Source organism: Dreissena polymorpha, chromosome 1 (genome assembly GCF_020536995.1).
Source record: "Dreissena polymorpha isolate Duluth1 chromosome 1, UMN_Dpol_1.0, whole genome shotgun sequence".
NCBI lineage: Eukaryota > Metazoa > Mollusca > Bivalvia > Myida > Dreissenidae > Dreissena > Dreissena polymorpha.
The window spans coordinates 111,665,525-111,681,398 of record NC_068355.1 but is presented as its reverse complement, the minus strand read 5'-3'; the positions used below and the strand labels follow the sequence as shown (position 1 = coordinate 111,681,398).

Here is a 15,874-nt window from a genome sequence, read left to right as displayed (position 1 = left end):
TGTTGCACTTAATATGGCGTCGTTCTGAGTAAGGTTTCTAACGTTGAATACAAGATCTATCTGAGAATAGAATGGTTTCACAAGAAGCCCACGTCCAGCAATTAATGTTAATAAAACTACACCAATTAGTCTGTCCATGAGAATAGTATTTAACAAGTATTGATCTTTAACATTGTCATGTTATTATTGTTATTATATTACCATAGCGCATTGATTATCGTCTTTACTACAAAACCCAACTATAAAAAATCTCATAGTTTATTTTAATGAAGAATGTTGACTTTTTACACGTAGGTTGAATACTAAAGCAGTAGAGTAGAGTGACCAATGGTTCTAAAATGTGTTGTGTTATTCATTGCAGGGACATGAAAATTGTTACGAATTGGAATTTATATCATACATGTTTGCATGTGTTTAGTACAGATAAACTACAAATATAGCACATGGTGAATACAGGGTTATATCAAAGCTTGAAATATCTGGAATTTCGAAGTCACATCAGTTGGGCAAATGTACACTTGTTTTGATGTCTATTACAATTGTCCCATCGTAATTAACCCTCGTTTCTTGACGTTCTGTGTAAAATCTTCTTTTTAACTTGGTGAAAACATGCACATTTGAGCATGACATTTCGTTAGTTTTATTGTGATGAGATAATAATGACGGAAAGAGCGCCCGGGGTTAAGGTTGCCTAAGCCTCGCTGAAGAGCATTATCTCAATAAATACTAGATGTCTCGGTCGTTATTCGTATCCACAAAGATAATGTGATTATATACAAAATTGTCCGATGAATAAAATGAACTAATTATATATATATATATATTGTATACATGGTATTCAACTCAAAATCAACAAACAATAGGGTGCATCGAATTGACTTGGACAGCCATTACTTCATAACTACTTCTACTACTACTACTACTACTACTACTACTACTACTACTACTACTACTACTACTACTACTACTACTACTACTACTACTACTACTACTACTACTACACTACTACTACTACTACTACTACTACTACTACTACTACTACTACTACTACTACTACTACTACTACTACTACTACTACTACTACTACTACTTCTACTACTACTACTACTTCTACTACTACTACTACTACTACTACTACTACTACTACTACTACTACTACTACCACTTCTACTACTACTACTACTACTACTACTTCTACTACTACTACAACTACTACTACTACTACTACTACTACTACTACTACTTCTACTACTACTACTACTTGGTAAAACTCCCAACGGACATGAACGAATACTGGCCTTTTGCAACGCGAAAGCGGACAAGATATTACTCACACAAAAAGGAGACTAATATATGAGTTCCATACAATATCAATTAAATCGGAAACTGCCGTCCCTGATTAACCTATGCGGACTCCATTAGTTCATTTAGCACGATTTTCCCAAAGCGAGGCGCATATATATTTTCTATATACTGTGTAATTCCTTTCGTTTTTAATGTGTCTATGTATTGAATGTTTGATATATAAGCGATTAAACTTCATTCTCTTTTCATCCCCAAACAGTTTTCTGTTTCCACTAACATCGTCAAAGATTTTATTTCTGTTTTTTTAAAGTGTAGAACTACAAAAAAAGTTCGGGGTCGGCGCGCAAAAAAAAGGTCGGGATGATAGAAACAATTAGTGGGCAGCTGTAGATCAAAGGTCCCTTGCACTTTAGCCTTTCTTTTAAAGTATAACATAAATGTTGCTGGTATTTAATAGTTCCATTATGTTTCACCTTGAGCACAGATTCACCGTTTACATGAATTATCATGTAATTGATTAAGTATCTAACACTTTTTTATGTTCCCACGTATAAAATACTTATCAAATGACTCAATATCCACCTCCGTATGAAAGTGAGAACAAAATAGTAAACAAGGACTTGAATAATGAACACGCCGATCAAGGCAGTTATCTAAAAGTATTTATTTATTTATGTATTTATTTGTTTATGTATATATATATTTACTTATTTATGTATTTATGTATTTATTTATTTATTTATTAAAAAAAATAATTAAAATGTAATACATGTAAAAAATACAATACAAGTCACGTTATTTTCTAATGCTAATTCGACAACTCACGACAGAAAAATTTGTTTAAACATCAATACTTGTTAAATAATAGTCCCATTGACAGACTTATTGGTGTAGTCCTATTAACATTAATTGCTGGATCGGGCCTTCTTGTGCAACCTTTCTATTCTCAGATAAAACTTATAATCAATGTTTCTTTAGAAACCTTTCTGAAAACTACGCCATATTAAGTGCACCACCGCGGCAAGCTTCAACTAACGTTTTTATTGGCGGGAAGTTGACGTCAACTTTCACCACCACTACCCGCTTTTTTTAAGAATCAACAAGACGCACATTTGACGCTGTACATGTTTCTCGATTTGTGTTTCTTACATTTAATGTTTAATGTCTTCAGACTCATAAAACGAGTTGAAAAAGGTAAGAATGTAAAAAAAGTTTATACACGTGTTACCTTTTAAAAGATACCATTATTACGAATGAATTTCAAATTGGTCAATTTATAATTTCGTAAAAATAATCTTATAGAAGACGCTCTCTTGAAATTCAGATAGTATCTTATTTGCATGTTATAAATACACACAACATTGATCTAAATACCTTAAATTCCAGTTCGAAAGCTCATATAATTATTTATCAAAAATTAATACAAGTAATATAAATGCGAAATAACTTACATACAATACATAACATGCATTCGACACGTTCTATTGTAAGGTTATTACGGAATCCGGATAGTGCCATCTATAATCTCGCACTTCTTTCATCAAGGGCGACACCAGACACACGAAGCGATACTTGATCTTTTTCTTTACAGTCGCGGCGACGCACGATATTTTTCTTGACAGTCGCGGCGATACTTGATATTTTTTTGACAGTCGCGGCGACGCACGATATTTGTACTGTTCAAATATCGCTGTAATAATACAATGTATCGCATGTCCACCTGTCGGGTTTTCAAAAAATCAGGGGAGACCAAAAAGGGATATTTTCACGTCATCAAGCGTGTGCATCATGTCGTATATATATTTTTTGATATAATATTATCTTATAATAATGTTTATTTCTGATCAGCAATTAAAATGTATATGATTGATATAACAAGCTATTCGCTTCGTATACTTCAATCTGGCCATAAATAAATAGTTAATATTATATAAATATTTTATATAAACGTATATTTGATGATAGATAAATCGCTTGGAATAACGATTTTGAATATAAGACTGTGTTCCCAATGTTAAGTTATTAGTTGTTCGATTCAACGGTTCAACGTGCATTACGTGCTTTTGTTTAAATCATATTTGACATGCACAAAAGTAACAGTGTGAACTTTATCTGAATATAATTATATAATAGACATTTATATTATATCTGGAACCCTGTTAAGCAATATGAAACAAACGTTTTTCGCCCTTCAAAAGCGTTTTTGTTAGCCGATATGAGTATTATGCAATTGTTGTTTGCACTGTATGCAGTTTTATTTATGCCGATAATTTATTTGATAAAGCATCAAAAAAGGTATTTAAAAGGTTCATTGTAAAACAATACCAGCAACAAAAATACCGTCTAATTATTGTATCAATAGACTGGACATTAATGTTGCTCGTCAATTATCTGGATAACCTATAAATTATGATTACACGTGTACTGAAAAGAAATCTTCTGGTTTCATAGTGATGTCTTACTTGAAGTTAAATGTTATCTATAAATCTGCAATCCAATTGGAAGTGATGCAGATTATAATGATTTATTATCTTAAAATTGATAGAAATTTTACCCCATTGTTCAAATTTCTGAATAGTTTTAAACATATATCCTCGTAAATATATTTCAAAATTATTATAAAAATTAATTAATCTGTACTCGGTTTCCTATGCTAGAATAATCTTTTATAAGTGTGTCGATGGCAGCAATGTTAATAATAAATGGTTAAAAACTACTGTTACAACGTTTAGATAACCTGACAGTGGACAGGCGATATTATTACAGCGATATTTGAACAGTACAAATATCGTGCGTCGCCGCGACTGTCAAGAAAAATATCCAGTATCGCTTCGTGTGTCTAGTGTCGCGGTCTGAATTTCGACCGCGATACACGAGATTCGGATATTATGGGCGATATTTGAAAAATAAAATATCATGCGTCGCCGCGACTGTCAAGAAAAAGATCAAGTATCGCTTCGTGTGTCTAGTGTCGCCCTTTGAACGCGACACTAGACACACGAAGCGATACTTGATCTCTTTCTTGACAGTCGCGGCGACGCACAATATTTTTCTTGACAGTCGCGGCGATAATTGATATTTTTCTTGACAGTCGCGGCGACGCACGATATGTCGCCTTTTTGGCTACCTGCACAAGGGCGATATATCGTGTTAAATATATCGTGCGTCGCCGCGACTGTCGGTAAAAATATCAGGTATCGCCGCGACTGTCAAGAAAAATATCGTGCGTCGCTGCGACTGTTAAGAAAAAGATTAAGTATCGCTTCGTGTGTCTAGTGTCGCCCTTGAGGAACGAAGTGCGAGATTATAGATGGCACTATCCGGATTCCGTAGGTTATCAATTAACTCAATAAAATGCTATATGTTTGTCTCCCTTTTTCTAGAAACGAGCGTAATTAAGAAACCCACGGCAGGTGGCGCCTCGTCGCAAAATTTGTCACTATGCCTCCCTATCACCTGCCACGGATGATTTTGTTGACCACCGTCGCTTCTCCAAACAATTGCACGTGCGGACATCACCGAACAACTACGGCGTACCATGTTAGTCATATTATTCTGTGGAAAAGCAGCCGAATTCATACAGAACTCACCGATAAAAAGACAGAGAATTCGTTCGTTGAAGCTGGTGTAGAAATTGGTGATGCTGTGCCCATTGGTCTTTCAGATGACATGAGTGAAACGTTGCATCTTGTGACTATGGAACCGGAAATGCATATGGTTGGCCATAATAGACCAGCACACGTGGATTGCGGTGACGTAATAGAAAAGCTGTCAAAGAAAGTGAACGCTGATTGTGTGGGTATTAAGATGCTATTGCATCATTGCCGCAAACTGCGAAGAAAGAGAGAAACGCTGTTTCAAAGTCACCGGTCAAATATGGATTGCATTAACAAATCTGTTCAGAAAACGAACATTGACATATTAGACGATGCAAATGAAGGCGAATCTCTAGAAATTTGGGTTGATGTGTTTGTTGGCGAAGCGCTTACAACGATAGTTAATGCGTATCATGAATTAAACAAGAATCAGGTCACACATTACGAAATCGTAGATGAACCAGACCTAGATCAGTTTGCTCAAACATTGGTTGTGGAGACCATATCAGACATTCAATTGAAATGTGGGCGCTCGCCAAACACAACTTGGATCACCGAATCGCACGACCAAAATGACACTGAAGTCTGTAATTCAATATATCCAGGCCAACTTTTATTTCTGAAAGATTTAAACAATGATGGCCATCTAAATGAGAAATGTGTCTCAGATTATGTGGATGATATACTAGAGAATATCGCCAATGAACTGCTCGGGGTGGGGATTGACAACGAATTTGAGGACTTTGAATTCGTAGAGTGGAAAGATGAACACCGCGAATATCAGTATGTTGGAGCGTACACGATTGAAGTAGAACACGAATCTGACAGTGATTCTACAGAATGGAGCTGCGATGAATGGCCTTTTATTGATATTCATGTTTAATATACGTAACAAATATGTTTTCTGTTTGTGCCAAATAAAAGATATCGATGACATTCACTTGCCTCAGTTTATTGAATATGTCCTAAAATCCTTTTTTCTTTATAATACCTTACGGTTACATAAGACCCGATGGTAAACATACTGTAATAATAAAATTGTCATTTTTCTTTCCCCATTACGTAATACATACTCGAAACCACATTCTTTACTAGCCTAGCTTAGAGTAGCCGAACTTTTTTCAATTTGTAAATACAAAGGGTCGACCTTGTCTTAATTAACCCTTTGAGCCCAATACAGGACGTGACATAAACGTCATTCGTGTTTGTTATATCATTTTGATGAACAATCTCCTAGACATAAAATAGTTATTAAACTGTTTTGTTTACGTTGTACGTGTGTCGTGTGTATTGCATTTGTTTTGCGCCTTTTTGTTTGGATATCGATTTATTGCCATAACTAAATGAAATACTAAGGAACATTTCCTCATTATCAGCTTATGCTAGGTTCAGTTCGTGTATATTCAGTTTTTATCAAATAATACAGAAAATGGTATACTATAAATGGTTTATTAATTATGAATTGTGTTCTGGCCACAATCAATAGTCTCTTTGGTAGTGTCAAGTAGAATCACAAACAAGGCATATTGTGCCATACAACTTCACACAACCAACTCGACAAGGTCTTAAACCCTTATATCATCATACACGATATGTATAACAGTTCAGGCCTTTGTGGTTGAAATTTAATGGGCTTCCTTATCCACTACCATTTAGCGTTTTGTGAAATAAATGGCCTAGAAAATAATAAGCACAACAGGCAATCGCGCAATGTTATTATGTTACCGTTAGTTTATATAATCATTAAATTATGCTGCGTATACATTCGCTTACAAAAGAATTAGGAATCGGTATGTGAATGTTATTGTTTTAATAAGAAACGCTGAACTGTTTAGTGGTGTGTAACCAATAACTATTCATTCCTCTCTTGTTTGAGGTCATAATACACCAAATAGTTTCCCTATGTAATTCAATGTAAAAGCGACAACTTTGAGCGAAAATAAATGCAACATTTTGCACATAGAGACCCCCATAACCATACCTTTTCTTAAAGGCCATTCTAAGCGGAATCGATTTATGCAATAAAAAAGATATGTCATGTACAATGCAAGAAAGAACTTGACACAAATCAAAATCGACTGTTTTTGCAACTTTTTTTTTCGGCTGTTTCTTAGTGGAATGTAACCTTTTCTAGTGCAATGGTTTACTATAGTCTTCAAGTGTATCATATTTCAGGGATTCAGTAGTGAACACCTATTCATGCCCTACCATTATCTCCGCAAGATAACACCTGAATAATGGTAAAAAGTGTAAAACATGCCTTCCTGTCAACTATGATATTTTTTTAGAGAGTACAGCCCTACATGAAGCGATCATTTAGTGTATTGTAACCTATAAGACAACGTTTACTGTTAACATCGCGAAAAATAAGCACTTCTCGATACTTATAAACCTATTTTCTATGTGCATGCCAATTTTCAGACCGATCTTTCACGTAAAAATGCTTGACAATGCATTTTATTATAACGCCTGATAAGCCATGTGGCTTTCGCGTTCGGAGCTTTGATTTATAACGGGCGTTCAGGCGTAAAACGATTACCCTAAATAATTACAATCGGTCAAAATACTGGAATATTGTTACAAGCTATGTAGAAAAAGAAGTAAACAACTATTAAAACGTGTTCATGAGCTCTTTCAGCACAAATTGTTGCGATTTGAGATGCTCAAGACGAGTTTTTGTACATTTTTTTCTTATTTTCCTCTGAAAACGTCTTTTTTTCTTAAAAACTCACGATGCTCCTTAAATTCATGAAACAAACGCATTTATTCCGTGAAATTTGCCAAAACGCATCATATCTCACTAAAAAATGATGATTTTCTGTAAATACAGCTTCTTTGTGACTAGGCCTGGTTTTGCGTTTAGGTCATAATACACCAAATAGTTTCCCTATGTAATTCAATGTAAAAGCGACAACTTTGAGCGAAAATAAATGCAACATTTTGCACATAGAGACCCCCATAACCATACCTTTTCTTAAAGGCCATTCTAAGCGGAATCGATTTATGCAATAAAAAAGATATGTCATGTACAATGCAAGAAAGAACTTGACACAAATCAAAATCGACTGTTTTTGCAACTTTTTTTTTCGGCCGTTTCTTAGTGGAATGTAACCTTTTCTAGTGCAATGGTTTACTATAGTCTTCAAGTGTATCATATTTCAGGGATTCAGTAGTGAACACCTATTCATGCCCTACCATTATCTCCGCAAGATAACACCTGAATAATGGTAAAAAGTGTAAAACATGCCTTCCTGTCAACTATGATATTTTTTTAGAGAGTACAGCCCTACATGAAGCGATCATTTAGTGTATTGTAACCTATAAGACAACGTTTACTGTTAACATCGCGAAAAATAAGCACTTCTCGATACTTATAAACCTATTTTCTATGTGCATGCCAATTTTCAGACCGATCTTTCACGTAGAAATGCTTGACAATGCATTTTATTATAACGCCTGATAAGCCATGTGGCTTTCGCGTTCGGAGCTTTGATTTATAACGGGCGTTCAGGCGTAAAACGATTACCCTAAATAATTACAATCGGTCAAAATACTGGAATATTGTTACAAGCTATGTAGAAAAAGAAGTAAACAACTATTAAAACGTGTTCATGAGCTCTTTCAGCACAAATTGTTGCGATTTGAGATGCTCAAGACGAGTTTTTGTACATTTTTTTCTTATTTTCCTCTGAAAACGTCTTTTTTTCTTAAAAACTCACGATGCTCCTTAAATTCATGAAACAAACGCATTTATTCCGTGAAATTTGCCAAAACGCATCATATCTCAATAAAAAAATGATGATTTTCTGTAAATACAGCTTCTTTGTGACTAGGCCTGGTTTTGCGTTTAGGTCATAATACACCAAATAGTTTCCCTATGTAATTCAATGTAAAAGCGACAACTTTGAGCGAAAATAAATGCAACATTTTGCACATAGAGACCCCCATAACCATACCTTTTCTTAAAGGCCATTCTAAGCGGAATCGATTTATGCAATAAAAAAGATATGTCATGTACAATGCAAGAAAGAACTTGACACAAATCAAAATCGACTGTTTTTGCAACTTTTTTTTTCGGCCGTTTCTTAGTGGAATGTAACCTTTTCTAGTGCAATGGTTTACTATAGTCTTCAAGTGTATCATATTTCAGGGATTCAGTAGTGAACACCTATTCATGCCCTACCATTATCTCCGCAAGATAACACCTGAATAATGGTAAAAAGTGTAAAACATGCCTTCCTGTCAACTATGATATTTTTTTAGAGAGTACAGCCCTACATGAAGCGATCATTTAGTGTATTGTAACCTATAAGACAACGTTTACTGTTAACATCGCGAAAAATAAGCACTTCTCGATACTTATAAACCTATTTTCTATGTGCATGCCAATTTTCAGACCGATCTTTCACGTAGAAATGCTTGACAATGCATTTTATTATAACGCCTGATAAGCCATGTGGCTTTCGCGTTCGGAGCTTTGATTTATAACGGGCGTTCAGGCGTAAAACGATTACCCTAAATAATTACAATCGGTCAAAATACTGGAATATTGTTACAAGCTATGTAGAAAAAGAAGTAAACAACTATTAAAACGTGTTCATGAGCTCTTTCAGCACAAATTGTTGCGATTTGAGATGCTCAAGACGAGTTTTTGTACATTTTTTTCTTATTTTCCTCTGAAAACGTCTTTTTTTCTTAAAAACTCACGATGCTCCTTAAATTCATGAAACAAACGCATTTATTCCGTGAAATTTGCCAAAACGCATCATATCTCACTAAAAAATGATGATTTTCTGTAAATACAGCTTCTTTGTGACTAGGCCTGGTTTTGCGTTTAGGTCATAATACACCAAATAGTTTCCCTATGTAATTCAATGTAAAAGCGACAACTTTGAGCGAAAATAAATGCAACATTTTGCACATAGAGACCCCCATAACCATACCTTTTCTTAAAGGCCATTCTAAGCGGAATCGATTTATGCAATAAAAAAGATATGTCATGTACAATGCAAGAAAGAACTTGACACAAATCAAAATCGACTGTTTTTGCAACTTTTTTTTTCGGCCGTTTCTTAGTGGAATGTAACCTTTTCTAGTGCAATGGTTTACTATAGTCTTCAAGTGTATCATATTTCAGGGATTCAGTAGTGAACACCTATTCATGCCCTACCATTATCTCCGCAAGATAACACCTGAATAATGGTAAAAAGTGTAAAACATGCCTTCCTGTCAACTATGATATTTTTTTAGAGAGTACAGCCCTACATGAAGCGATCATTTAGTGTATTGTAACCTATAAGACAACGTTTACTGTTAACATCGCGAAAAATAAGCACTTCTCGATACTTATAAACCTATTTTCTATGTGCATGCCAATTTTCAGACCGATCTTTCACGTAGAAATGCTTGACAATGCATTTTATTATAACGCCTGATAAGCCATGTGGCTTTCGCGTTCGGAGCTTTGATTTATAACGGGCGTTCAGGCGTAAAACGATTACCCTAAATAATTACAATCGGTCAAAATACTGGAATATTGTTACAAGCTATGTAGAAAAAGAAGTAAACAACTATTAAAACGTGTTCATGAGCTCTTTCAGCACAAATTGTTGCGATTTGAGATGCTCAAGACGAGTTTTTGTACATTTTTTTCTTATTTTCCTCTGAAAACGTCTTTTTTTCTTAAAAACTCACGATGCTCCTTAAATTCATGAAACAAACGCATTTATTCCGTGAAATTTGCCAAAACGCATCATATCTCACTAAAAAAATGATGATTTTCTGTAAATACAGCTTCTTTGTGACTAGGCCTGGTTTTGCGTTTAGGTCATAATACACCAAATAGTTTCCCTATGTAATTCAATGTAAAAGCGACAACTTTGAGCGAAAATAAATGCAACATTTTGCACATAGAGACCCCCATAACCATACCTTTTCTTAAAGGCCATTCTAAGCGGAATCGATTTATGCAATAAAAAAGATATGTCATGTACAATGCAAGAAAGAACTTGACACAAATCAAAATCGACTGTTTTTGCAACTTTTTTTTTCGGCCGTTTCTTAGTGGAATGTAACCTTTTCTAGTGCAATGGTTTACTATAGTCTTCAAGTGTATCATATTTCAGGGATTCAGTAGTGAACACCTATTCATGCCCTACCATTATCTCCGCAAGATAACACCTGAATAATGGTAAAAAGTGTAAAACATGCCTTCCTGTCAACTATGATATTTTTTTAGAGAGTACAGCCCTACATGAAGCGATCATTTAGTGTATTGTAACCTATAAGACAACGTTTACTGTTAACATCGCGAAAAATAAGCACTTCTCGATACTTATAAACCTATTTTCTATGTGCATGCCAATTTTCAGACCGATCTTTCACGTAGAAATGCTTGACAATGCATTTTATTATAACGCCTGATAAGCCATGTGGCTTTCGCGTTCGGAGCTTTGATTTATAACGGGCGTTCAGGCGTAAAACGATTACCCTAAATAATTACAATCGGTCAAAATACTGGAATATTGTTACAAGCTATGTAGAAAAAGAAGTAAACAACTATTAAAACGTGTTCATGAGCTCTTTCAGCACAAATTGTTGCGATTTGAGATGCTCAAGACGAGTTTTTGTACATTTTTTTCTTATTTTCCTCTGAAAACGTCTTTTTTTCTTAAAAACTCACGATGCTCCTTAAATTCATGAAACAAACGCATTTATTCCGTGAAATTTGCCAAAACGCATCATATCTCACTAAAAAAATGATGATTTTCTGTAAATACAGCTTCTTTGTGACTAGGCCTGGTTTTGCGTTTAGGTCATAATACACCAAATAGTTTCCCTATGTAATTCAATGTAAAAGCGACAACTTTGAGCGAAAATAAATGCAACATTTTGCACATAGAGACCCCCATAACCATACCTTTTCTTAAAGGCCATTCTAAGCGGAATCGATTTATGCAATAAAAAAGATATGTCATGTACAATGCAAGAAAGAACTTGACACAAATCAAAATCGACTGTTTTTGCAACTTTTTTTTTCGGCCGTTTCTTAGTGGAATGTAACCTTTTCTAGTGCAATGGTTTACTATAGTCTTCAAGTGTATCATATTTCAGGGATTCAGTAGTGAACACCTATTCATGCCCTACCATTATCTCCGCAAGATAACACCTGAATAATGGTAAAAAGTGTAAAACATGCCTTCCTGTCAACTATGATATTTTTTTAGAGAGTACAGCCCTACATGAAGCGATCATTTAGTGTATTGTAACCTATAAGACAACGTTTACTGTTAACATCGCGAAAAATAAGCACTTCTCGATACTTATAAACCTATTTTCTATGTGCATGCCAATTTTCAGACCGATCTTTCACGTAGAAATGCTTGACAATGCATTTTATTATAACGCCTGATAAGCCATGTGGCTTTCGCGTTCGGAGCTTTGATTTATAACGGGCGTTCAGGCGTAAAACGATTACCCTAAATAATTACAATCGGTCAAAATACTGGAATATTGTTACAAGCTATGTAGAAAAAGAAGTAAACAACTATTAAAACGTGTTCATGAGCTCTTTCAGCACAAATTGTTGCGATTTGAGATGCTCAAGACGAGTTTTTGTACATTTTTTTCTTATTTTCCTCTGAAAACGTCTTTTTTTCTTAAAAACTCACGATGCTCCTTAAATTCATGAAACAAACGCATTTATTCCGTGAAATTTGCCAAAACGCATCATATCTCACTAAAAAATGATGATTTTCTGTAAATACAGCTTCTTTGTGACTAGGCCTGGTTTTGCGTTTAGGTCATAATACACCAAATAGTTTCCCTATGTAATTCAATGTAAAAGCGACAACTTTGAGCGAAAATAAATGCAACATTTTGCACATAGAGACCCCCATAACCATACCTTTTCTTAAAGGCCATTCTAAGCGGAATCGATTTATGCAATAAAAAAGATATGTCATGTACAATGCAAGAAAGAACTTGACACAAATCAAAATCGACTGTTTTTGCAACTTTTTTTTTCGGCCGTTTCTTAGTGGAATGTAACCTTTTCTAGTGCAATGGTTTACTATAGTCTTCAAGTGTATCATATTTCAGGGATTCAGTAGTGAACACCTATTCATGCCCTACCATTATCTCCGCAAGATAACACCTGAATAATGGTAAAAAGTGTAAAACATGCCTTCCTGTCAACTATGATATTTTTTTAGAGAGTACAGCCCTACATGAAGCGATCATTTAGTGTATTGTAACCTATAAGACAACGTTTACTGTTAACATCGCGAAAAATAAGCACTTCTCGATACTTATAAACCTATTTTCTATGTGCATGCCAATTTTCAGACCGATCTTTCACGTAGAAATGCTTGACAATGCATTTTATTATAACGCCTGATAAGCCATGTGGCTTTCGCGTTCGGAGCTTTGATTTATAACGGGCGTTCAGGCGTAAAACGATTACCCTAAATAATTACAATCGGTCAAAATACTGGAATATTGTTACAAGCTATGTAGAAAAAGAAGTAAACAACTATTAAAACGTGTTCATGAGCTCTTTCAGCACAAATTGTTGCGATTTGAGATGCTCAAGACGAGTTTTTGTACATTTTTTTCTTATTTTCCTCTGAAAACGTCTTTTTTTCTTAAAAACTCACGATGCTCCTTAAATTCATGAAACAAACGCATTTATTCCGTGAAATTTGCCAAAACGCATCATATCTCACTAAAAAATGATGATTTTCTGTAAATACAGCTTCTTTGTGACTAGGCCTGGTTTTGCGTTTAGGTCATAATACACCAAATAGTTTCCCTATGTAATTCAATGTAAAAGCGACAACTTTGAGCGAAAATAAATGCAACATTTTGCACATAGAGACCCCCATAACCATACCTTTTCTTAAAGGCCATTCTAAGCGGAATCGATTTATGCAATAAAAAAGATATGTCATGTACAATGCAAGAAAGAACTTGACACAAATCAAAATCGACTGTTTTTGCAACTTTTTTTTTCGGCCGTTTCTTAGTGGAATGTAACCTTTTCTAGTGCAATGGTTTACTATAGTCTTCAAGTGTATCATATTTCAGGGATTCAGTAGTGAACACCTATTCATGCCCTACCATTATCTCCGCAAGATAACACCTGAATAATGGTAAAAAGTGTAAAACATGCCTTCCTGTCAACTATGATATTTTTTTAGAGAGTACAGCCCTACATGAAGCGATCATTTAGTGTATTGTAACCTATAAGACAACGTTTACTGTTAACATCGCGAAAAATAAGCACTTCTCGATACTTATAAACCTATTTTCTATGTGCATGCCAATTTTCAGACCGATCTTTCACGTAGAAATGCTTGACAATGCATTTTATTATAACGCCTGATAAGCCATGTGGCTTTCGCGTTCGGAGCTTTGATTTATAACGGGCGTTCAGGCGTAAAACGATTACCCTAAATAATTACAATCGGTCAAAATACTGGAATATTGTTACAAGCTATGTAGAAAAAGAAGTAAACAACTATTAAAACGTGTTCATGAGCTCTTTCAGCACAAATTGTTGCGATTTGAGATGCTCAAGACGAGTTTTTGTACATTTTTTTCTTATTTTCCTCTGAAAACGTCTTTTTTTCTTAAAAACTCACGATGCTCCTTAAATTCATGAAACAAACGCATTTATTCCGTGAAATTTGCCAAAACGCATCATATCTCACTAAAAAATGATGATTTTCTGTAAATACAGCTTCTTTGTGACTAGGCCTGGTTTTGCGTTTAGGTCATAATACACCAAATAGTTTCCCTATGTAATTCAATGTAAAAGCGACAACTTTGAGCGAAAATAAATGCAACATTTTGCACATAGAGACCCCCATAACCATACCTTTTCTTAAAGGCCATTCTAAGCGGAATCGATTTATGCAATAAAAAAGATATGTCATGTACAATGCAAGAAAGAACTTGACACAAATCAAAATCGACTGTTTTTGCAACTTTTTTTTTCGGCCGTTTCTTAGTGGAATGTAACCTTTTCTAGTGCAATGGTTTACTATAGTCTTCAAGTGTATCATATTTCAGGGATTCAGTAGTGAACACCTATTCATGCCCTACCATTATCTCCGCAAGATAACACCTGAATAATGGTAAAAAGTGTAAAACATGCCTTCCTGTCAACTATGATATTTTTTTAGAGAGTACAGCCCTACATGAAGCGATCATTTAGTGTATTGTAACCTATAAGACAACGTTTACTGTTAACATCGCGAAAAATAAGCACTTCTCGATACTTATAAACCTATTTTCTATGTGCATGCCAATTTTCAGACCGATCTTTCACGTAGAAATGCTTGACAATGCATTTTATTATAACGCCTGATAAGCCATGTGGCTTTCGCGTTCGGAGCTTTGATTTATAACGGGCGTTCAGGCGTAAAACGATTACCCTAAATAATTACAATCGGTCAAAATACTGGAATATTGTTACAAGCTATGTAGAAAAAGAAGTAAACAACTATTAAAACGTGTTCATGAGCTCTTTCAGCACAAATTGTTGCGATTTGAGATGCTCAAGACGAGTTTTTGTACATTTTTTTCTTATTTTCCTCTGAAAACGTCTTTTTTTCTTAAAAACTCACGATGCTCCTTAAATTCATGAAACAAACGCATTTATTCCGTGAAATTTGCCAAAACGCATCATATCTCACTAAAAAAATGATGATTTTCTGTAAATACAGCTTCTTTGTGACTAGGCCTGGTTTTGCGTTTAGGTCATAATACACCAAATAGTTTCCCTATGTAATTCAATGTAAAAGCGACAACTTTGAGCGAAAATAAATGCAACATTTTGCACATAGAGACCCCCATAACCATACCTTTTCTTAAAGGCCATTCTAAGCGGAATCGATTTATGCAATAAAAAAGATATGTCATGTACAATGCAAGAAAGAACTTGACACAAATCAAAATCGACTGTTTTT

General features: G+C 34.8%; 1 protein-coding gene across 1 annotated transcript; it reads left to right on the top strand.

The window, feature by feature from the left end:
* Nucleotides 1–2,369: 2,369 nt before the first annotated feature.
* LOC127866777 (uncharacterized) lies at nt 2,370–5,841 on the top strand. Its single transcript, XM_052407585.1, has 2 exons — nt 2,370–2,499; nt 4,689–5,841. The coding sequence occupies exon 2, from the start codon at nt 4,747–4,749 to the stop codon at nt 5,782–5,784; it is 1,038 nt and encodes a 345-aa protein (XP_052263545.1). The 5' UTR covers nt 2,370–2,499; nt 4,689–4,746; the 3' UTR covers nt 5,785–5,841.
* The last annotated feature ends 10,033 nt before the right edge of the window (nt 5,842–15,874 follow it).